The 23,860-nt window shown below is 42.0% G+C and overlaps 1 protein-coding gene across 1 annotated transcript in view; it reads left to right on the top strand.

Annotated features, from left to right (window-relative positions):
• The window catches only part of Cog6 (component of oligomeric golgi complex 6), a 49,073-nt gene that overhangs the window by 4,926 nt on the left and 20,287 nt on the right, over nt 1-23,860 (top strand). Inside the window, exons 3-12 of the mRNA XM_006977585.4 lie at nt 631-702; nt 3,126-3,184; nt 5,480-5,591; nt 7,332-7,414; nt 7,761-7,831; nt 9,653-9,746; nt 14,623-14,751; nt 14,828-14,919; nt 17,853-17,917; nt 21,818-21,909. Coding sequence (XP_006977647.1) covers nt 631-702; nt 3,126-3,184; nt 5,480-5,591; nt 7,332-7,414; nt 7,761-7,831; nt 9,653-9,746; nt 14,623-14,751; nt 14,828-14,919; nt 17,853-17,917; nt 21,818-21,909 — 869 coding nt within the window. The remainder of the gene's footprint in view (nt 1-630; nt 703-3,125; nt 3,185-5,479; nt 5,592-7,331; nt 7,415-7,760; nt 7,832-9,652; nt 9,747-14,622; nt 14,752-14,827; nt 14,920-17,852; nt 17,918-21,817; nt 21,910-23,860) is intronic.

Genomic DNA, 23,860 nt, shown 5'->3' with positions numbered 1-23,860 from the left:
GAATTGAACTCAGCACCTCTGGAAGAACAGCCAGTGCTCTTAACCTCTGAACCATCTCTCCAGCCCCCAGCACTGTGTGTGTTTTAATTTATGACTTTTAACTTTGTGTAGACATCTTTGGAAAGCACAGGTTCATCACAGTTGCTGCTCTGTAAACCCTTTCTTTCCATTGTTAGCTAAAGTGTTTAAGGTTCCATTTGTTTAGAGAATTCTTGACTGTCCTGTGTGTGTTGTTGCACATTTACTATTTTGTGCTATGATTTATTTTTTTTCAATTTTAGAAATTGACAGATAACTATATATACAATTCTACATATACATATAAATTTGAAGTACATTGGAGTGGTTAGATCTAGCTAATATTTATTACCTATGTAGGTATTCCTATGTTATGTATGTAAAATATATTCATCTGATAAGATATTTTTTGTTTTCATATACCCTCTAAAAGAAATGGACCAGTTTCTTTATACCTTTGTAACAGTAGGTATTATTCTTTTTGTAAGAATGAATTTCATAAAGATCCTTTGTTATGCTTTGACAAAACAACAGAAACTGTGGGATTTGACCTGGGAAGGAGAAACTTCTGATGCTATGTGCAGTAGCTGATATTATTTACTCCCCTTTCAGGAACTTGAAAGCATTAATGAAGATGTGCAGGCAATGAGCAGCTGCTGTCAGGACATGACAAGCCGATTACAGGTACCTCCCAGTGCCTGGGCGTCAGTGTAGCTCCTGGGAAAGGGACGTTTCGAAAATGTACGGACGTCCACATAATGCTGTGGGGGAAGGTTAGATGCAAATGTTACAGTTTTACAAGAGCCCAAATACATGAATGAATGCCCTGTGTTTCTTTTCATGATGGCTTTGTATTATTAGTTAACTCCAAGGGCCTCTAACAGTGCAGATTTTCTGTAGAATGTTGGTGGATCTTTGAGATCTCTGATGCCAGAATCCAGCAGGAACAAGTTCTTCAGGAACTAGTAGCAAATACTTAGAGGAAAACAACAAATGAGAATTTCTCTACACAAGAATTTATCATATAATAAAAATACACATTTTTCTCAGGTCCTCTTTAGCTGAGGATGAGTCCAAATTAAGCTGGGTCTCTACAGGGTAGAATTTCTTAATGTTAGACTACAAAGGGTAGAAGTTAAACTTGAAGGCAAATATCAAGCAGTGTAGACATTTGGAGATGCTGTTGGACTCGGAGACTCCTTGTTGACGAGGGCTCTGGAGCTGCCACGCTCAGCTTTATCCCTAGAGTCGGTGACAGACCGAACCATGGTTCAAGTCTGTCTGAAAAATACCACTAGAGGTTCAGGTGTCCTCATCCTCCACAGGATGTTTGGGAAGCAGAAAGACAGATTCCCACTGAGAAGAGAATTAGCAGGAAGGAGGGAGAGGCCTTAGTTGTCTCCAGTTTCAGAGACCTGACCCACAGAAGCTCAGCTCTTCAGTGTAAAGTTCCAACATGAAAACGACCCGTTTCCTTGAGATGCTTGATCTAGTTCCTCTTTTAACTGACTGACCCTCTGCTCTCTGTGTCTCTGTTATGGGTACTGTACAGTGTCCACTGACTGACCCTCTGCTCTGTGTGTTGTTGTCTGTTATGGGTACTGTACAGTGTCCACTGACTGACCCTCTGCTCTGTGTGTCACTGTTATGGGTACTGTACAGTGTCCACTGACTGACCCTCTGCTCTGTGTGTCAGTGTCTGTTATGGGTGCTGTACAGTGTCCACTGACTGACCCCTCTGCTCTGTGTGTTGTTGTCTGTTATGGGTACTGTACAGTGTCCACTGACTGACCCTCTGCTCTGTGTGTCAGTGTCTGTTATGGGTGCTGTACAGTGTCCACTGACTGACCCCTCTGCTCTGTGTGTCGGTGTCTGTTATGGGTACTGTACAGTGTCCACTGACTGACCGCTCTGCTCTGTATGTCACTGTTATGGGTACTGTACAGTGTCCACTGACTGACCCCTCTGCTCTGTGTGTCACTGTTATGGGTACTGTACAGTGTCCACTGACTGACCCCTCTGCTCTGTGTGTTGTTGTCTGTTATGGGTGCTGTACAGTGTCCACTGACTGACCCCTCTGCTATCTGTGTTGCTATCAGTTATGGGGTTCTGTAGTGTCTACTCACTAGTGACTTGGTATGTTAATAATTCTGGCTCAGTGTCTTTGCATGGCATGGACACTATGTCTGCCCCATCCTTGGCCATTTGTCTCTCCTTTCATTACTACTGCCTTAAATTTTTTATGACATTAATTTATGTATTATTTATGTGTGTATATGCCATGGCATATGTGTGTAAGTTGGAGAACAATTTATGTGAGTTGTTTCTCTCCATTTACCATGTGCGTTTTAGAGCTCAGCTGCAGGTCCCCAGGTTTGGCCTTTATCCACTGAGTCATCTCAGCAGTTCCTAATGACTTATATTTGTCGTGTTTTATAGTTAGGGGTTTTGAGACTCCTGTTGAGCACACTTCTGCCGTTTTGGAATCTGCCTCAAAGATGACTGGCTGATTTTTGGATAGTGTGATGCTCACCAAGTTCACTTCTGAGTTTTGGGCTCTGGCTTAAAAGGTGGTCACGGGAAGCATTGCTTGGCATGAAAGTTGAGCAGAAGCAACCAGGTCTGTCTCCAGGGCCTGTGTTTTCCGGCTCTGAGACTTCATTCCCATCCCCTGCACTGTTGAGCTTTGTACCCGCTGTAGACCAGTGATTCAGTGTAGGAGTCTCTGGTATGCCGCTCAGCAGTCCACCACTGAAGCCGTGTCCTTGCCCTCAGATGGCTTTCCCAGTACTTGTGCTTCTCTAGAGAGCATTGGGACACGGTCTTCTTCTGTGTTTCAGCATCGCGCGCTCGCGTGCGTGCGTGCGTGCGTGCGTGCGTGCGTGCGTGCGTGCGTGTGTGTGTGTGTGTGTGTGTGTGTGTGTGCTGAGAACTCTGAGAGAGTGCCTCTTAGAAAGGTAGCTCCTGAGCCTTGAAACATCGATGCCAACTACAGGGGCCTTCTGAGCTCTTTGTCATTTGTGTTCATTTGTCTGAATTCCGGGAAGTGGTGATAGTAGTTTTATGAGATTGGAATATACTGATGTGTGGTGTATTTATAATTTCAGGCAGCAAAAGAACAGACTCAAGATTTAATAGTAAAAACCACTAAGCTTCAATCAGAAAGGTAAGTTTTTCTTTATACAGTCACCTCCTTATTAATGCAGATTAAGTGGAAAGTTGTAAATAATACTAAGTCAAAGTGAAAATAATGGGTACTGTGATTCAAGGTTCACAGAGGACCTTAGTTCCTAAGCTTTATCTAGTCGTAACTTTAACATAAAAACAGCCATTGGGAACATGATGCCTGGTTCTCAGTTTGAGAGATTATTTCTGTTTTGGAGTAGAGGTCACCACTATTTGGAATCGGTTGTAATGATCGGCACATGATCAGTCAAGATGGCAGGAACACTACTTTAATGATTGAAACCACTGGGAGATTGATTTTCCTTTGTGCCTAATAATTGATGCCAAGATAAGTCTAAAAATACCTCCAAAGAAGGTTATAAGTAAAATGGTTAATTTCTACTGTTTCAAGCAATTTTATGATGCTTTGTAATTACTTTTAACCTGTGTGACAAGGGTTGGTGCTTTGTCTAAAAGTTAAATAAAATACATTAGATGACTTTTGTATAGTAGGACATATATACCTTTTAGCTCTGTGTAGAATTAATGAAGGGGTTACATTATTGTTTGAAGAAAATATCTGGATTTTGTTTCCCTTTTAAAAATGTATGTTGTTCATCCCAGGGGCATTGACTTGGTGAATTTAAAGTCTTTCATAAAGATACAAGTAACACAAGGTAGACATGTCCTGCCATGAACATGAATGGTGTTAATGCTTATCTTTGTAATTCTCAACAGAATGTTTTTAATGTAGAACATTGCTACTCTTTGAATACTACTGGTGAAATACTGTGAGGGTTTTCTTTTATTTTTGGTGGTGCTGGGGATCCAACTGATGGTCTTATATGTGCTGAGCAAGGGCTCTACCACAGATATATCCCAGCCTCAGATTTTCAATCCACCTGTCTCCCTGCCTCGATAGTGTTGTAATAACAGGCATGTGCCACTGTGCCCAGCTGTATATAGCTCCAGATCCAGGGTTCAGGCACCGGAAGTGTTGAGTTGCTGCTCAGGGAGCTCAGGCAGTGACTGCTCAGGGAGCTCAGGCAGTGACTGCTCAGGGAGCTCAGGCAGTGACTGGCCTTTAGATGGAAACCCTTTCCAGTCCTCTGGTCCCTGCAGGCTGCCTCCTAGTCTAGAGCATGCCTTTTCCTAATTGCCAGCTACCACACTTATGTTACATCCAGATTGTATAGTTTATAATATTGTTTTTATTGTCAAGCAGAAAGAGTGGTGTATTAGAGGTTTTCTAGAGTAACAACTTATAGAATAAATTTCTCTATATAGAAAGATTTATTAGAATGACTTACAGGCTGTGATCCAGCTAACCCAACAATGGCTGCCTATGAATGGAAGTTCCAAGAATCCAGAGTTGTTTATTCCACCAGTCTTAGCTGGTCTTCAGTATACCATGGAATTCTGAAGAAGTAGGCTCTAATGCAGTGAAGGATGGATTTGCTAGCAAGGCGAGAGCAAACAGACAGAGAGCTTCCTTCTTCCATGCCCTTTGTATGGACTCCCAGCAGGTGTGGTCCAGATAAAAGGTAGATTTAAGGTAGGAAGCTACCTTAAAAGATCTGGATTAAAGGTGTGTCTTCCCACCTCAAAGATCCAGATTAGAAATGAGTCTTGCAACTTCAAATGATTTAATTAAGAAAAAATGCTTCACAGGTATGGCAAGTTATTTGGGTTTTAAATAATTCCAGATGTAGTCAAGTTGATAACCAAGAATAGCCATCACAAGTGAGGAAGGCCAAAATAGAGACATGGCTTTTTTGACTCACAAGTCCTTGACCTCTCATTCTAACAGACATTAATTCTAACAAATAAAAATAAAATAAATTGTAACATAAAAACACACAACTGATTTTTATTTGTGTTGTGGTTCATGTGAAAACCTTTAGGATATATTAATAACTAAGAGGAATTCCTTGAAATCAAGGGCATACTTTTGTCTTAGAAATTAGCCTTTGTAAGCGGCTCTTAGTTAGTAATACAGGTACCATTTGTGAACATATTTCTCCCTTTACATAATAAACAATAGCTTTTACTGTGTGCAGACATGCAGGGCAGAGCAGTATCAGCAAATTACATCACTTGCATGCCTGATGAGCTTGGAATGATTTCATCACGTGCCTGCTGATGACCCTGCAATGTCTGAGGTGGAAACAAGGCTTTCAGAGATGTTGAGAATCTTGCACAGCTTTGTTTAATTTGATAAGCTACCACGTCAGGGATATCATTTGCTTTGTAGTTGGACAAAGCATAATGTACTTCATTTTTCTTGTTGTTCTAGCCAAAGATTAGAAATTAGAGCACAAGTAGCAGACGCCTTTTTATCCAAGTTCCAGCTGACTTCTGAGGAGATGGCTCTTCTCCGAGGCACAAGAGGCGGCCCTGTCACTGAGGTACGTGTGCTGGCTACTAAGCGTAGCAATTACAAATGCTACAGAGAAGATGAGATTTTTCAAGACTTAATTTTCCCATCTAAATTTGAAGTTAAGGCATGTATTTTAATTAGTTTTGGGTTTTATTTATTTTGAAGTTATACATGTTTTTTTAAGTCAAAGTACAACATAACTTTAAAAAAAAAAAAAAACCTCCATTACCCCTTCTTTTCACTTCTGATCCTTTGTGAACTAGTTTACCTGTTCACTATTCTTGTACAAACTGTATATGTAGATCTAGATTTAAAAGAATATTCTGTATTTATCCAGTTTGGAGTGGTATCACACACCTTTAATCCCAGCATGTAGGAGGCAAAGGCAGGTGACTCTTGAGTTTGAGGTCAGCCTGATCTACAAAGACTATTTCTGAAATGGAATACAGGATTTAGCCTGTTGTATCACCTTTTTCAGGGTAAACAATGCATATACATGTTTTCCTCATCCCCCTGTTTTGATTAGGACAATGATACATTGCTTACTTTCATAACTCTGTCTTTCTTAAATTGGAATTTGCTTTTCATCTTTTTTTTTTTATGTTTTGTCACACTTTGCAGACTGAATGAAAGAATCATAAAACCTCTCAAAGGCTATTTTCTTTTTTTTCTTAAAGACATTTATTTTGTCCAGAAAGGAGTCTTGTCTCCTAAATCCCAAGGCTCCAGTGTATTCCTCGAGCAGAGTCCTGTCTGTTTAATGAGCATTTTCTGTTCTTATCTCCTGGTGAGGGAGCACAGATGCATATGTAGAGGAGACATAAGGTGGTCCAGTGATTGCAGGGCTGGGCTGGGCTTGAGTATCCAGGGCTACTCTGTTTAGACGGTGTCTTCAGGCTTACAGTCCTTACTCAGCTGTGTGCTTCCTGAGAACAGGGACTTCCTTAGTCTTTACAAACTTTCTATTACTGGGAACCAGCATGCTGTTTGTTACACTTTTTATACTCTATAGTTGCACATAGGATTAAATGAGAGAAAGGGGACATGTGAGCTGGGGTGGCTTGTGAGCAGAGATTAAGGAAGCTAGCGTTGACCCTGACAAGTTAATAGGCACCAGTCATATGTTAATGGAAGGGCCACAAGTTCCTCTTGCTGGAGTTAAGAGTGATTCCTTTTACCAAGGGGGAACTTTCTTCAAGCTCCTGAGAGAATGGAAACTTTTGTCTAAACTTTCTTGGGGGACCAGACACACCATTATAGAATATGGCAGGTTTCTTGTATGGCTTAGTTTATCCAAATAGCTAAAGCTTAAAGTGAGCAAAGACAAAGCTAGACAAATTCTACTGTGAACCTGAGTAGACCTTGGGATTTTCTAAATCTTTGATTATCAAATATACCTTATTTATTAAGCATATGTTACTTATCTGAATTTTCTAGCAGCGTAGTGTCAACTTGTATGAAGTAGGCAGAGTTATCATGCTTTGTGGTTCCATGTTGTTGGGATTTTCTCAAAGGAATTATTTTAAGAGGCTGCCATTTTATATGTTTTCATCCTTCAAAGCCCGAACATAATTAATGTTGCTCTTAAAATGTGAAGAAATACTTACTATGCCTTCTATAAAATTGCAGTTGAAATCTACATAAGACTTCATTATAAGTGGTAGGATTTTGTTTCACCTTTGTAGTGATTTTTAATTCAGGGCAGTATAGTTTTCCTGAAGACACAGTTTTTTTGGTTTTTTTTTTAATGACATTTTTAATTTTAAAGGACTTTTTCAAGGCATTAGGAAGAGTGAAACAGATTCATAATGATGTCAAAGTTCTGTTGCGAACCAACCAGCAGACAGCAGGGTGAGTAGCTGCTTGGTAAGCCAATCACGTTGCTGCTTGTATCTGTAAATTTTCAGAGTCATTCTAGGTTCCTTTTGAAACTATAGTCTGTGAAATAGGAATTTAATCTTCACTTGCCTTTGGGAAAGTTCATTGCCTTATATATTTGACTAAAAGAAGAGTTGGAATTAACTGATGGAATTAATATTTAACATTTATTTAATTGTAAAAAATGATTGAAAAAATTCCATAAAATGATAAAACTTTAAGGGCCAAACTGTCATGTAATTAAACATGAATAATTAGATTCTTAGATCTAACTGCTGGCTAAAGTTTACATTGTATATCTCTTTAATTTTCACTTAAGTTTGGAAATTATGGAACAGATGGCCTTGCTTCAAGAAACGGCTTATGAAAGACTTTACCGATGGGCTCAGAGTAAGTGATTCTTTCATTCACACTAGTACTTAATCCATGAAAGTTCCCTTGGCCTTATCCGACTTCTTCAGACGTGTTTGTATATGTGTGTGCAGAGCACACATGTGAGTGCAGGTGCCCGCAGAGCCAGGACAGGGTGTTGGATCCCCTGGAGCTCGAGTCACAGGTGGTTGTGAGCCTCCCAACATGGGTGCTGGAAACTGAGCTGAGACCTCTAAGAGCAGTCTGTACCTTAACTGCTGAGCCATCTCTCAGTCCCAGTTATATTTCTTACAAAGCAGAGCAAACTCTACATGTTCACATACCGTGTTTAGGTTTTTATCCAGAACATTGCCGAAGAGTGGGATAAGTGACGACGATATATTCTCTAAGGGAAAACTGCAAAGACGGTGCTTCTGCCCTAGAATAAATAAATGAAGGCAGCATTTGATTGGGCAGCTCGTGCCACTTATGTAGCTTTAGTGTTACAAACATTGGATTCATTTCCAGTCCACTGATGAGATAGAATGATCAGTGTGTCATTTTGGTGGTCTGGCGGAAATCAGGCCTGGTTCTCACCATGACATTAGTTTTGGAAGGGCGTGTCACGTAGTCTCTCTCCTTCCTTGTCTGTCTGTTGGACTAGTTGGGTTGCTTACATTTGTAAGGATGAAGTCTTGAGTTTTCCTTGCTGTCTGTCACTAAGGGTTCCTACCTGTTTGCTTTGTCTTGTGATCCGTCTTCAGCCTTGTCTTCCACCTTTGAAGCCCACATGTCTGTCCAATTCACTCCCATTTTCCTTTCTGACTTGTTGTGGCATCCTCTTCTATTTTAGGTTACCTTGAACTTACTTTGGCAGTTTGAGAAAATTCCCCAGCATCAAGGTTTTTAATTTTCAGTCCATCGTCAATGTTTCTTTTGCCACATAAGGCAGTAACATTTACAGGTTCCAGGAACTTGAGTGCGGGTAACTTAAGAGGTTATTTTACCTAGACACAGGAGTCCTGTGGTGTGTCTCCAGTGTTAACTCAGGCCCTGGAAGTCCCGCAAGATTGACTAAAACATTTTGCTTTTAAAATGTTTTAGTAAGTGTTTGCAAAATACTGTGTTAAATCGGAGAAAACGGTTTCATTGAGCAAGAGTGTCATGTGAATGTGCAGTATCTTAGGTATTATCAGCTGACCCGAGCAAGGGCTGGAGGTAATGCAGTTAGCTGGCTGTACCTGCACTGCACTGTACTGATGCCCAGTCCTCTGCTCTGTTGGTTTAAGGTCTAGATTCCTTGTTTCTCTACCTCTTCTTGTTTGTATGGTTTGCTCCCATCTGGAACATTGTCTTTCTCTGTATCCAGGTCTTGTCTCAGTCTTCAAGACTACACGAGGTTCTGTGTGCTGTGCCCCCTGGAGCAGTCCACACCCACTGTGATACAGTGACTAACTGTGATGCATTGATATGCTGCTGTTTCATTATATAACTTCACGTTTGTTTTATCCTGTGGCTGGACTTCCTCAAAGGCAGGACATTGCCTCAGTTTTTTGTTTTGTTTTGTTTTGTGCTTCCTTAACATCTAAGCTGGTGTTGGCCAGCTGTGCAGCCTTGGCTCCCAGGAGTGGTAGAGCCATGTTAAGATGCCTCAGCATTTTTCAGTCATCGTGTGCTGGGAATGAACCACCTCTATGAGTCTGAAAGATTGGGAATTTCCTCAGTTCTTTGAACATAGTAGGGATTTGCAAGCACATTTTAGTTAAATCTGAGGTGTAAAATGAGATAGCGATTGCTTCTGAAGAAAAGAGCTGGAAGTGTGAACAGATAGCAGAAGTTATAATGCTGGTTATGTTCCAGGTGAATGCAGAGCATTGACACAAGAGTCCTGTGATGTGTCTGCAGTGTTAACTCAGGCCATGGAAGCCCTGCAGGACAGGCCTGTCTTATACAAGTAAGACTTACTGCTTTGTCTTTGATTGTAACCTTATTGTAGCATTACCCGATTCATGTCACTGTGACGCTCAGTGACGCTTCACTACTCCATGTGTGTTATTGGAGCACCGGGTTATTGGATGCTGCCTGTAATAAGGGGAAGACCAGGGTGTCCCTCCCTGCAGTATGACTGTCTCTTAGTTATGTGGCGCCAGGTGGCTGAGCCAGTTTGCCATCTCATTAACTCCCTTAGACTTGTACATCACTAAAACTCCTATAGCCACACAGCCCTGGGAGGATGCAGTTATGTAAAGATTGTATAATGTGGTTACACTGAGATGAAAAAAGAGTATTCACAGCCAGGGTTCCATCAATGGGCATTTTTTAAAAAGGTCCAGGTCTTTGCTCTTGTAAGTATGCCATCTAAGGTCTTCATATTAATGCTTTGGGTAGGAACCCCATGCATTTTAATTTGTTGATTTTTGAATTCTCTTATCTTAATATTAAAACAAACGTGCATTTTTAAAGCTCTGGAGCAGAATGAACATGAGCTGTAAGGACAGCAAGTGTTAATGCTGTGAGAGATGACCAGGGCTTCATCCGTAGCCACCCACTTGCTCACAGTCACCTGTCGTAGAGACCCTTGCAGGGTCCCCTTTCATCGATGTTTGAAGTATTTATCACAATTACATCACAGAACACGAACGCTGTGCCAGCCCTGTTGATGACAGTATGGCTATGAAGCTTACAAGTGCATGTTAGAGGATAGGTCCTGTTCTGGGTGCTTCTCTCAGGCTCCTAGAACTTAAACAAATGGATTATAATAGGATGTGTCTTTGATAGTCTGAATGCCATGTTCCTGGTGCTGTGTAACCCAGGTGTCCCGTGATAGGAGAGGAGGGTGACCTTCAGGGTGCCTTTCCTAAGGGAAAGAGTATACAGTGAGTCTCAGGTTGAAAAGGTGTTTTCTGGGAGGAGGGCAGAATACTCCACTTAGAGTAGGTAGACGGTGTGAAGATGTGAATTGGTTGGAGAGGTGTGAACTGGCTGCGAGTTAATGTGCATCTATGACAAGCTGGTGCTGACTACTGATAGCAGCTTCGAGGTCACTCCTACCTGATAGTATTGGCAATGACTGTCTGTCAGAGACTTATAGTTCCTCAGACATGTGTGCTTGGTTTTAAGCAAGCGTTGCATTGGCTGCAGATTTATCCTTGTTCAGAAGTTAATATTTTTTTAATGCCGCGTGTATTTTGGACACTGATAATTTCCATGCTAGCACACAGTGTGTATTAGTAACATCAGTCTGGCCTCCTTCCACTGCCCCCATTCAATTCCTGGTAGACCTTGCTGCAGAGCAAGGGTTTTTAGAGGTGGGGAATTATTTTCATAGTTTGCTAAACTTGGCTTATTTTGCTTAAAATGACATCTTCACTTCCATCCATTTTGCTGAAAAGGGAAAAGTTTCATACTTCTTTGTTGTTATTAATGCTCTGTGATGTATATGCACCAAATTCATCTGTTGATGGGCACCTAGACTGATTTATGTCATAGAGGTCAATGCTGGATGTCTTCTCACTCACCTAATTACTATTGTTGTTATTATTAATGTTGTTCTGTGAAGCAGGGTCCCTCACTTAATCGAGAGCTCACACATTCAGCATGACCAGCCAGCCAGTGAACTGCAGGAGCCTCTTGTTTCTGCTTCCTCAGGCCTATGATTTCAGGTGTGCATCGTCATCCTGGCTTTTTTTTTTTTTTTTTGGTTTTTCGAGACAGGGTTTCTCTGCGTAGCTTTGCGCCTTTTCTGGAGCTCACTTGGTAGCCCAGGCTGGCCTCGAACTCACAGAGATCCGCCTGGCTCTGCCTCCCGAGTGCTGGGATTAAAGGCGTGCGCCACCACCGCCCGGCCATCCTGGCTTTTTACATGGGTACTGGAGACCTGAACCTAGATCCTCATGGCTGTGTAGCAGGTCCTGTTATCAGTGAGCCATCTTCCCAGACCCAAGTACTGAGCTTTTAGAGTGGATTCTTGAGTTAGATATCCCTAACAAGGCCTTGAGCCTCTGTGAGGTTTAGTTTCCTAGGTAGGATGAGGAGAGTAACAGTGCCAGCTTTACGAAGCTCTGGAGGGCCTCCTCATTCTGTTGGGTGCCTAACTAATGCTTAGTGCAGCGTGGATGCCAGACATTTCGAGCCAGTGGGAGGCGGGCAGAAAGCAGGGGTCTGTGGAGCCAACCGGACAGCAGAGGAAAAGAGCAAAGACCTCTGAGAAGCACAAACCAGCAGGGTAGTAATAGAATCAGGAAGGCTGTCGGAGATGGTTGGAGATTGAGTAGGAAAGTAGCCTGCAGAGCCCAGCCATTCAGCAGCCTGTGGTGAAGGCTAAGAAAGAAAAATCCGCCTTTTCTTATGTAATCATCTTTCTTAGTGTGTTTGACGGCTGTGGGTGCTTCCTGTTAACCAGCAGAGGGCAGTGTATGAACTGCATCTCAGCAGTGTGTAGCCCTCTCAAGAAAATGTCAATTGAAGTCCTTGAGAAAGTTGCCTATCTTGTGTTTCTTAGTCATTGTAACTGTAATTCTGAGGTGTTACATTAATAAACCACTGTACCTGTCAGTTTTCATTGTCAACTCAGCACAAACTGGGACCACCTGGAAAGAGGAATTGTGTGTCGGGCTGGCCATGGATGTGCCAGGTTGCCATGGGATCGATCACCTTGACTATTGATTGAGATGAGAAGCCCACATGGATGTGGTGGCACACTGCATAGACCGGTGTGAGCTGTGTAAGAGGAAGAGGGCTCACTGGGCGGAAGCGGCCCAGGAGGCAGTGAGCGTGCAGCAGTGTGCATCTTTGCACTTGTCTGTGGATGTGCCGTGACCTGCTTCCAGTCCTGCCTTGACTTTCCAGAGCAGATGGACTGTGAGCTAAAAACTCCTTTCTCTCCAAAGTTGCCGGGTGTTTTTATCCCAGCAACAGAAACGAAAACGGAACAGCAGTGTCCAGATCTTTCTTACAAAGCTGAGTATAAATTGAAGTTTTTAAAACAAATTGCCAGCTCTTCACCTTTAGTAAACCTGAACAGTACAAGTTACCTCAGGATGTGGCGACTTGTACAAAACTGATCCATTTTTATTTATTTATTTTTTTTATGAATTTGTGTTGCATTCCAAAAAGGAGATTCTACAGTATTCTTTTCTTTTAATTTGCTTTTTTGACAAGTTTAGAATATTTGTGTATTTTGATTATTCACTCTTATAAAAGCTACATTTTGAAAATTTGACCCCTGTTGGAAAAGTCCTTTTAGCTGTATCTGTCTCTGAGATGGATGTTCCATGACTAACAGCTTCATGTTGTTTTTCTTAAATTATGTTTATCCTGCAGGATGATTAACTTTAACATTAAATGGGACTTCGTGTTACTATACAGGTTAAATCCCAGTGTTCACCACACCTGATAAGCATACTCCCTTGAGAACACTGAGTGGATTCACTTGTCTCTGGTATCATGGCCCCAGTCCTAGAAACAGACATTACCTTATTATATATGGGGTCTAGGGAAGGAAGATTGGGGTTTTTCTGCTTAAAAGGGTAAAGGTTTGGGGGTGTTGTTATGATGGGTATCACTCATTGGATCATCTAGGAAGTTTCAGTTGGTAAGATTGCCAGAAAGATTTGTCTGGTTTAAATGTGTGTGATCAAAGAGCCCAGAGAAGAAAACAAACATGAACTGTTTGGTTCGAAATTGTCTTAAAGTACAGAAAGTGAATGAAGCATTTGTGTATTGTAACAAAGCTTTGCTTGGTCCGTGCATTTCCCTTCCCTCTGCTACTCTGCATTCTGCAGAGATCTCAGAACTAGAGTGAGCAGTCCTCAGAAGAAGTCCGTGTTCATAAAACTAGCTGTCTGTCATATCACCCACTTCCTCTCAGCTGGAAATGGTATAAATAATAAAACACCCAACAATGTTCCTATTTTTAATAGAACATGGATGTCTTATTATGTCTACAACATAATAAAGAAAACAATGTAGCCTGAGAAAATAATTCTCCTGGAACAGACTTGGGGAAACTTTGGTAAATTTTGTTAGTTATTGAATTCATTCTTAATATTTAGGCCGGTAAAAGATTGTTTAGGGATTTTAAAAATGGTGGTGTGGAGTTTTTAATTTTTTGCTGTGTTCTTAAAAATGATAACTTTTAATTGGAGGGTATAAAGAGTGGCAGTTATATTAGGAAACAAGATCTGATTCCAGCCATCCCCACAAACTATCCCAGATTGCCCTGTACTCTAGATGTAGCTTTTTTTTCTCTGTCAGTTCTTCTACTATAGAAAAGTTTCCCCCATTTTCAGCCATAATGGGTGACTTCTGATATAAGAGAAAGGATATTTACTGTTCATAGATAGCCAGTTAATAAATGTAGTGAACTAATATGTCTCATTGGAGTCAAAATAAGCTTTTAAAATTAGTAGCAATTTTGGGTCAGTATTTGATGCTAAATTATAGTAACATAAGGAGAAAATTTTAATATGGGGGGAAAAGCCCTGGTGTTTGGGCTGTAGAATTCTAACCAGCTTCTGGGACCTAGTATGTGGCTTTCTGTAAACTTTGGAGCATCATGCTTTAGCTGCCATGAAGCCAAGCCAGCTGTTGCTATTGCTGCTTCCTCTACTACTGCCTCGTCCCAAGCATTCTTTTCTTGAAGGAGCAAGATCTGTACCTGTGGATTGAATGTTCAGCACACTAAACTTACTTGTCACTCTTGGTCTCAAGATAGTGCTGCTTGAGGAGTGTGAACCTAATGAAGCTTTCCTGTCTTGCTGATCTTAGGCATGGAGCGAGGAGTCTGTTAGGGAAACGTAGCTACTTCTCTCATAATGTGTTTCTTCTAGGTATACCTTAGATGAGTTTGGGACGGCCAGGCGCAGTACTGTTGTTCGAGGGTTTATTGATGCTCTCACAAGAGGAGGACCAGGAGGTACACCTAGACCCATTGAAATGCACTCCCACGACCCTTTGAGGTACAGTAATTGACACTGGTAGAGGATTTGACACCTTTCCCTGGGACATCTTTACTAACAGGTGGTTTTTCTTTAGGTATGTGGGAGATATGCTGGCATGGCTCCATCAAGCTACTGCCTCTGAGAAGGAACATCTGGAAGCTCTCTTAAAGCATGTAACTGCACAGGGTCAGTGTACTGACAGTTATTGCTAATGCTTAATAGAGAAAATGTACGTGGCTTCTGTGTTTCCGTTGCTGTCTTCACTGAGATAAACACTTCACACTTAGATGGCACATAAGCGTCCAGCTGTTCTTACACACACACACACACACACACACACACACACACACACACACACACACACCTGCCTCATTTCTGCTTAATAGACTTCTTTGCTGTCATCTGTTGCTTAGGGTCTGCTTTCCTTCTACTAGACTGCTGCTCTCTGTTAAGACAGGGCTGGAATGCCCAGCATACATTAGCTCAGACCCTCAGCATCACGCTTAGAGGCAAGGATGCAGTGAACAGGCTGAGTGTTCCTTATATCACTAAGCTGTACTGTTTTATTTCTGCCACCCAGACTCTTCATTCTCAGGGGACTGTTCTAAAGCTCTTTATTTTGATAATTAACCATAGATGCTTAAAATGTTTGTTTGGGTTTTAAGGGGGAACAATGACTATATTCTAGAGTTGCTGATGTCTATAAAATTTCTAATTTTCTTAGTTATAACTTCCTTAAGAGGTATGTTAGCTTCCTTTTTGGTTGCTGTGATAAAACTGCCAACAAAAGCAATAATAGAAGGAAAGAGTTCTACTGGGACAGGGAAGGCATGGGAGCAGGAGTGGGAGGGGGTTGGTCATAGCAGTCCAGATAGGAAGCAGAGAGAGATGATGCAGGGACTCCATCAGAGTGGTCGACAGTGAGGAACCAGAGAGAGATGATGCTGGTGCTCCATCATAGTGATCTACGGTGAGGAACCGGAGAGAGATGATGCTGGAGCTCCATCATGGCAGTCCACAGTCAGAAGCAGAGTAATGATGCTGGTGTGCCTTGGGCACTCTTGTTCTTTTCCCCCATTTGAATCAGTTTGGGCCCAGTCCACATTTAGGGTGAGTCTTCTGCCTCAATTAAACTACTCTGGAAATGCCCTCACAGATATACCCAGATATTTGTGTCTTGAATGATTCTAAAATGTAGTCAAGTTGATGAGATCAAGCATTAAAAGACACTTCTTTTAGAGCCTGGGGGTTTAGTGTGTAAGTTAAGGTGTTCTGATTTTGATGGAAGTAGAGAGAAATGCTGTTTCTAGTATCATCTGACTGGGTGGTGTAGAGTAGCTGTACATCACTGTGACTCATGAAATGGTTTGTGGGAGAAGCCACATACAAGTTGATGGTGGCACTTAGGTCACAAACTCAGCTCTTCGGTATTGAGATTTGATGAAGCATATGTCTTAGATTGGTACGAAGTTTGTACTTTTTGTTTGTGTGAAACATGGTCTTACATGGTCTTGCTGTGTATCTCAGGCTGGCCTCAAACTGCCATTCCTGCCTCAGCCTTCTGAGTGCTAGAGTTACAGGCCAGCCAGGGCTACATAGTGAGGCCCCACCCCCTCTCTAAAGGGGATTTGGGGATGGTAGAGAAGGGTTTCCTTAAAGGTGCCTTTAGAAGAGTCTATGTGAGAGACAGTGTTCAGAGGTTTGGAGATAAGTTATTGTTAGGTTGAATTCTGAGCCTCGCTCTGAAAATGGAAGTGGTTGCCTGTCTGCCTCACCTTATGATTGCATGGTGCTTGGTGGTAATCGGCACGCAGCAATGCCAGTGTTTCCTGGGGTGGCATGGTCAGTTTTCAGCCGTCCACTCTCGTATGTTAGCCACACTGTGCCTCCAGTGAGGCATTTGCAGAACCATCCTGCTGTGCCTTCCCTATCTCTTCCAGCTCATGGGGCTCGTGTGGGGCTTGCTTTGTGTCCCTCTCAGTTTCCTCACAAAAGGGTTCTGTAGTTGCTTTTTTCCCACTCTTTACTCTTTGGGGGCCCACCACCCAGCTCCCAAATAAATCACAGAGTCTTATTCTTTTTTATGAATGTTCAGCCTTAGCTTGGCTTGTTTCTAGCCAGCCTTTCTTAACTTACCCCATCTGCCTTTTGCCTCTGGGCTTTTATCTTCCTCTATTCTAAATACTTTTCTTGACTTCTTACTCCATGGCTTGCTGTGTAGCTGGGTGGCTGGCCCCTAGAGTCCTCTCTCCTTCTCTCGTTCCTCAATCCTCTCCTCCCAGATTTCTCCTCCTATTTATTCTCTCTGCTTGCCAGCCCCACCTATCCTTTTTCCTGCCTTGTTATTGGCCGTTCAGTTCTTTATTAGCCCATCAGGTGTTTTAGACAGGCACAGTAACACAGCTTCACAGAGTTAAACAAATACAACAGAAAAGAATGCAGCACTTCTTCGCATCATTAAACAAATATTCCACAGCATAAACAAATGTAGCACATCTTAAAATAATATTCTACAACAGAATGCATTTTGTTGCTCATCATTCACACTAATTATCAGCATTTTATAGACACATACTAGTTACCAGCACCATTAGAAACATGTCACATAGCTGTGGAACATGCATGGGACCAGACTGGGCCCTCTGCATAGGGGAGACAGTTGTGTAGCTGGGTCTGATTGAGGGGCCCCTGGCAGTGGGATCAGGATCCATCCCTGATGCATGAGCTGGCTTTCTGGAGCCTATTACCTGTGCTGGGACGCCTGGCTCAGCCTTGATACAGGGGGGAGGGGCTTGGTCCTGCCTCAGCTAAATGTACCAGGCTTTGCTGACTCCCCATGGGAGACCTCGAGGGGGTGGGAGGGTAGGCCAGGGTGGGAAAGGCTGGAGGGGAGCAGGAGGAGGCTGAGTGGGGGAATTCATGGTTGGTATATAAAATGAATTAAAAAAATTCCTTAAATAAAAAAGAAACATATCAAAAATTAGGATTAACAAAATGTTGCTATTTATTTTAAATGCCATACATGACATTAATCATAAGTATTCTTGATCAATAGTTCTTAAAACTTACAGAAGTTAGGTATAACTTGGGAAAAATAATTATGTTGTACTTAATTTTAGGTGTTGAAGAAAATATTCAAGAAGTTGTTGGACATATCACTGAGGGTGTGTGTCGGCCTCTAAAGGTAAAGGGTTTTGTGGTTTCAGGTATCTGACCAAAGTATTGACTTGTTCTTAGTTCAGAGAAATTGATAAGTAACAGCTTGAAATCGAGCCACAATTTTGTCAAATTAACACATCAACTAGACTGTTAAAATGCACTTAAGCTGAAAGCATTGCCTGCTCCCTAAGAAAGTGGGAATAGCTAGTTCACATTCAGCTGACCTCTAGGTTACACTTCCTGTGTCACTGTTAAGCGAGCAAGGACAGCCTTCGATTGGAACAAAAGCAAATGAATGAGTGTGTCACTGGATTGCCTGGAGCATAGTGCCGCCTTTTGCTTATCATCCTAATCAATAATGATTAGTCCAAATATGAGCACATTAACCTGTGGCTGTTGCTGCCGAACTGCTTGCCATGTGGGGGCGGACTCTGGAGTCTGCAGGTTCAGAACACATTCTGCTCTTGTCCCGGTCCTCAGCTCTTCTGTGCTACAGTGTACTCCCACAGGCCCTGCTCTCAGTGCCTCCTGTGGACACTGGGGGCTGTGGGAGGCAGATGGGTGTGTGGTTCGCGGTGCTTGCACACACCCGCCACAGACTTCTTCCCATTATGGATTCAAAGAAAGCTTGGCAGTGGACTGACTTCCCCTTAGTATATAGACATTAAGTTTTATGATGTATTCTTATCATAAACTGAATATTTTCTATTTCTAAGGTTTTCTTTGGTGTTTTGATCCAGGCAAACACACCTCGGATGACCTACCTTTTGACAGTTTATTATGTTGATAAATTCAAATATTACCATAACTTGATAATAAGTACTTGTTATTATTTTATGTTTTCCACCAAATGAAATACTTCCTGCCAGTGTGATGTTCAGACAGTCATAATCCATATACATTTTACTTGCTTTGTCTACTACTAACAGTTGTTAAAAGAGTTAGAGTAAAATTAAGCTCTTACCAAACGTGGTGGTCTGTACCTGTACCCCCAGTGTTCTAGGAGGCTAATGTAGGAGATACTGCGTGAGACCAACCTGGGCGACATAGTAAGTTGGAGGCCGGTGTGTGCGACACAGAGATACCCTGTCTTAACACCACCACCCCAAAATTTTATTTTCCTACAACTTTACTTAGCAGCCCAAACATCTATTATCATGTTATTAGGAGATATTTAGCTGCTTAAAAGTTAAGAAGAATGAATTTTACATTAGAGATAAAGCAAGCACATCCCTAAGAACAGTATTTGTTAAAATGAAAGTTCTCTTGGTTAGGGCTTCTATTACTGTGATAAAACTATGATCACTGGCAACTTGGGAGGAAATGGTTGATTTTGCTGTATTTCCACATCACACTCTATCACTGAGGGAAGTCAGGGCAGGAACCTGGAGGCAGGAGTTGAGGCAGAGGCCGTGGGTGGGTGCTGTGTACTGGCTTGCTCTCAGGGCTTCTTCAGCCCGATCGTTTTACAGTCCAGGAACAGCTGCACATGGGTGACATCGCCCACAGTGAGCCGGGCCTGCCCACATCAATCTTCAGTCAAGAAAATGTCCCACAGATTGGTCCACAGGCCAGTCTAGGGGGAGATTTCCTCATTTGAAGTTCCCTCTTCCAAAATTACTCTAGCTACTGTCATGTTGACAAAAAATAGCTAGCACAGAAGCCTGTTGATTTCCAGGGTGTTTTTGTTTGTTTGTTTGTTTGTTTGTTTGTTTGTCTCTTTGTTTTAAGAACTCTGTAGTCTGTTTAAAATGACTTCCATTGTATGTAGGATGCTGTCTCCTCAGCATCAGACTCACAGTAAGACTCCTGGCCAGGGGAACCAGGATTTGTGAGTCTGCCCTCTTCAGGTCCATGGGTTACAGCCCTTCCTTCCCATAAATGTTCCGTCTCTTCTAATAAAATCTTTAACGTGCCATGTGCACTGGACCTCCTCGAATTTTGCATTCTGTGAAAATAGATGTACAGACAGAGATAAGAGGCATGGGAAATGGAGCTGGGTAGCACATGGCATGGAATAGGCATTGTACTCTGCCTAGACAGAGGTCAGGACACAGGGGCCTGTCGGTTTTTCCTCCCTCCCTTTCTCCCTCCTCCCCTCCCCTCTGTCCCATCCTTGCTCTGGCATTAACAGGACAGCACTGCCCGTGTCCCCTGTGTCCTGACTTTGCTGCTGTTAGGTTTCCTGCATCCCATCTACCCCTTTAAGCACCTCCCCACGTCTCCCTTGTCCCTCTAAGAAGGACGGTGGTTCACCAAGTGCTTGGATGTTGGATCTGTGCCCCACACTTCCTCTCTGCTCTCAAGCTTTGCCAAGGACAGTTCTCCAGCACCATCTCCAGTCTAACTCCCAGCCCCCTGCTGCCCTCACATCCTTAGTCTCTTTTGTAGTTTTTTGTTTTTTTGGTTTTTTTGTCCTCTTGTAACAAAGATTGCATTTTCCCTAAGACTTCTGGTTTTGCTGAATGGCTGGTGTCTTTTGTGGCCTTTGTGAGAAGGGTGTTTCTTTGTGTGGCATTTGTCACACTACCTTTCCAGGTTCTCTGTGCTGTCTCTGCTGTGACTCCAGGGTGCCACTTTCCCGAGAGCTCGGGCTGACAGAGGTGGGTTCTATCATTTCTTCTGTCTTCCTTCCTTCCCCTCTTCCCTTTCTTTTTTGTCTACCATCTGCTCTTCTCAACTTTCTTTCTGAAGGGAGTAGGAATGAAGAATTGATGTCTCCATCTGTCTATAATTAATGGCCTTTGTAGTTTAATAGTTGTGTTAAGATTTTAAAAACACCATTTTTAGTGATATACTGTCATTGTAATCATGGGAGCTTGTTGACAAGCAGTCTGGTTAGCCAGTGAGCTCTAGGTTCAGTGAAAGACCTTGTTCAAAAGGCAAGGTTGAGAGTGATTCAGGAAGACACCATATGTAGGTTGCTGGCCCCTACATAGGCATGCAAGGGTATTCACACTTACATGCAACACACGCCAAGAAAGATGTTCAAATGGAAATTGATGATTTTAAAATATAAATGTCATTCCTTGTCTTATTGCCTCTTGCCAAAGAGGAGTCACTTTCATTAACATGCAAATATGAAGATAAATTAATCTCCATAACTAAAGAGGCCTTTGTAAAATGTTACATATACAATGCACACATATATTTGCTAACAGTATTATATCCTGAAATCAAAGAACAGAGAAACCTTAACTTTGAAAGGGTTTGTTGAACATGTGTGCAGGTTTGTACCAGATGCTGCAGAGATTGAAGGATGTAAGAAACAGTGTCTGTGTTTAGAAAGCAGAAAGATAATCAGAGGAGTAGCAGCGTAAGGACAGACAGAATAGATGGTGTGAGCGTCATTGGTAACAAGGGGATGCTGACTAAGGGAGAGAGCAGTGCGTGGTAGGAGTTAATTAGAAGATGCTGGGAAGAGTAAGTTCATCTTCAACTAGATCTTGCTCCTCCTGCCCAGTAGCCGTACATCTGGACAGATACGTCGGTGTTCGTTCATGGCTTTCCCAGTCTCTGCTAACAGGAACAAATGGTGTGATGCAGGTGGAATTTTTTCTTCCCTTCTTATGAGTGGTGCCGACTAAGCATCTGTGTTAGGAATGCTGTGCTGCTTTTGCAGATAGTCTCAACTAGATCTACTTATGCTGTGGTGCCAGACTGCAGAGTGGCCCTGCCCTGGTTTTCAGTATTACCTGCTTTGAGTCAAAGGTTGCAGATAATGAGTCTTTTTTAAGAATTTATACTAAAGTGTTTTCAACTCATGACTTAATATGCAAAGTTTCTTTAGGAAGCATTTTGTGATTGCTACAATAATGAAATTGTCTCTTGAGTACTTTTATGTTGTTTATACCCCATCATTAATGAAGAAAAGGCATACTTTTAAGAAATAAATGTTCAGGAATTTTTCTTCGTGTTTCCATAGGTTCGAATTGAACAAGTAATACTTGCTGAACCTGGAGCAGTTTTATTGTATAAAATCTCTAACCTCCTCAAGTTTTACCACCATACAGTCAGGTAACTGAAGAGTAAATGTGCTGCATGCCCTGGAGTGTTTCTCTGTTGTCAGAATACACTCCTTTTTCTACTGTGTGTATCGTGTGAGACCTTGCATGTTCAGTGTACCTGTATGCCTTGGGGCCTGCATCCTTCTCCTTTCCTTTTCCATGCATAACCACACACACACACACACACACACACACACACACACACACACACACATACACACACACAGCACACACAGAGATACATACACAGACACACACATACACACAGAAACAGACAACAGATACACATACACACATAGAGACACACAGACAGACACACACACACAGATAGACACACACAGAATCACACACACAGACACACACACACACATACACAGCACACACACAGATACATATACAGACACACACATACACACAGAAACAGACACACACACAGATAGACACACACAGAATCACACACACAGACACACACATTACACACACATTCAACGTACATAACGAAATAGGTCTACAAAGTAAGCCTTGCAGCTTTAGTAAATGAGATCCATGACAACCAGAGCCACTGCATATGGGTAGACTAGGACATAATGAGTGAACTATGTCATCTGGGCACCAATGTCCTCGATTCTTTATTGGCATTTAGTTTCGCTTGAATGATAACATAGACATAGCTTCATCTGCTCTCCAGAAAAGTAAGTTTATAACATTGGAAACCATGTGTCTTACCTAAATGTATTAAAATTAAAATCTTTTTCGGTATATCAGTGAGGAAAATAAGTTTACGTACTTATCTCCTTGCAATAAAGTGAGAAATCTGTTGGATGGATCTAATAATCTATTTAATAGAAAATTGAATATTAACAAATAAGCTAATATAGTCAATTATTTCAAAATAGATGAGCTTCATAATTAGTCTAAATACACTGCTATTTAAAGCAGCTGTATGAAGTTGAGTAACTAGTTTGTAGATAAGGTGTTGATAGGATATGTTAGTTTTAATGAAAAGAACTCAGTATTATGCAACCTAATTATCAAATCAGTAAGAGCTATTGATTGTCTTTTTTAGAATTAAAGCCAGGCTTTGCTGTGTAATCAAGATGCTTGTCTGGTGTGCATTTCACAGGTATCATTTCTGACTCACAGCCTTGCTAAAATATGTTATGAAGTATTGGAAGCACGGTACAGGTTGACTGAACCTTACCCAGAATGCTTGGGACCAGAATTGTGGGCTAGTTACAAAAGCCTTTAGCAATCCAACATCACTCATCGAAATACCCAGATCTTGAGTGCTCTGAAATCTGAAGCTTTCTAAACAGTGCTGTACACAGTTTCACATTTCAGATTCTCATACTACGGATGCTCAAACTTAGTTTGTTTCGTTGCCTTTTTAATCCCCTTTCTCAAATGAAAAGAAAACCGACATTTTTATGAAACTAGACTGATTATTTTTAGTGAATAGATCACACACACACACACACACACACACACACACACACACACACACACACTCCTATTTCTATCTGTTTCTGTTTTTGTTACAAGGTCAGTCAATCTCCTAGTATCCTAGTATCTCCCTTCCTGTCACACCGTGGTGTATGTATGTGCGTGTGGCATGTGTGTGTGTGTGTGTGTATGTGTGTGTGTGTGTGTGTGAGACATAGGCCATTCTGCATGAGGAGCCTAGAGGAGAATGGCAGGTGACTTCCTCTGTCACTGTCTGCCTTATTCCCTTGAGGACCTGCAGCTTGCCTTTTAGACTGGTCACAGGGCTCCTGGGGCTCCCGGTGCTGGGGTCACAGGCACATGCAGCCATGCATGGCTTTTATGTGGGTGCTAGGGGTTCCTACTCAGCCCCTCAAGCTTGAAAACAAGCAGTCTTATTCACTGTGCCTCTCTCCAGCCTCCATATTTAGATCTCTTTAAAGCACTGTGCTCAGTGAGCTGAATTGTGTTGGCTTTTG

The sequence above is a fragment of the Peromyscus maniculatus genome, chromosome 6 (assembly GCF_049852395.1).
Source record: "Peromyscus maniculatus bairdii isolate BWxNUB_F1_BW_parent chromosome 6, HU_Pman_BW_mat_3.1, whole genome shotgun sequence".
NCBI lineage: Eukaryota > Metazoa > Chordata > Mammalia > Rodentia > Cricetidae > Peromyscus > Peromyscus maniculatus.
Note: the sequence above shows the minus strand (reverse complement) of the source record. Positions and strands in the feature narration are given on the sequence as shown.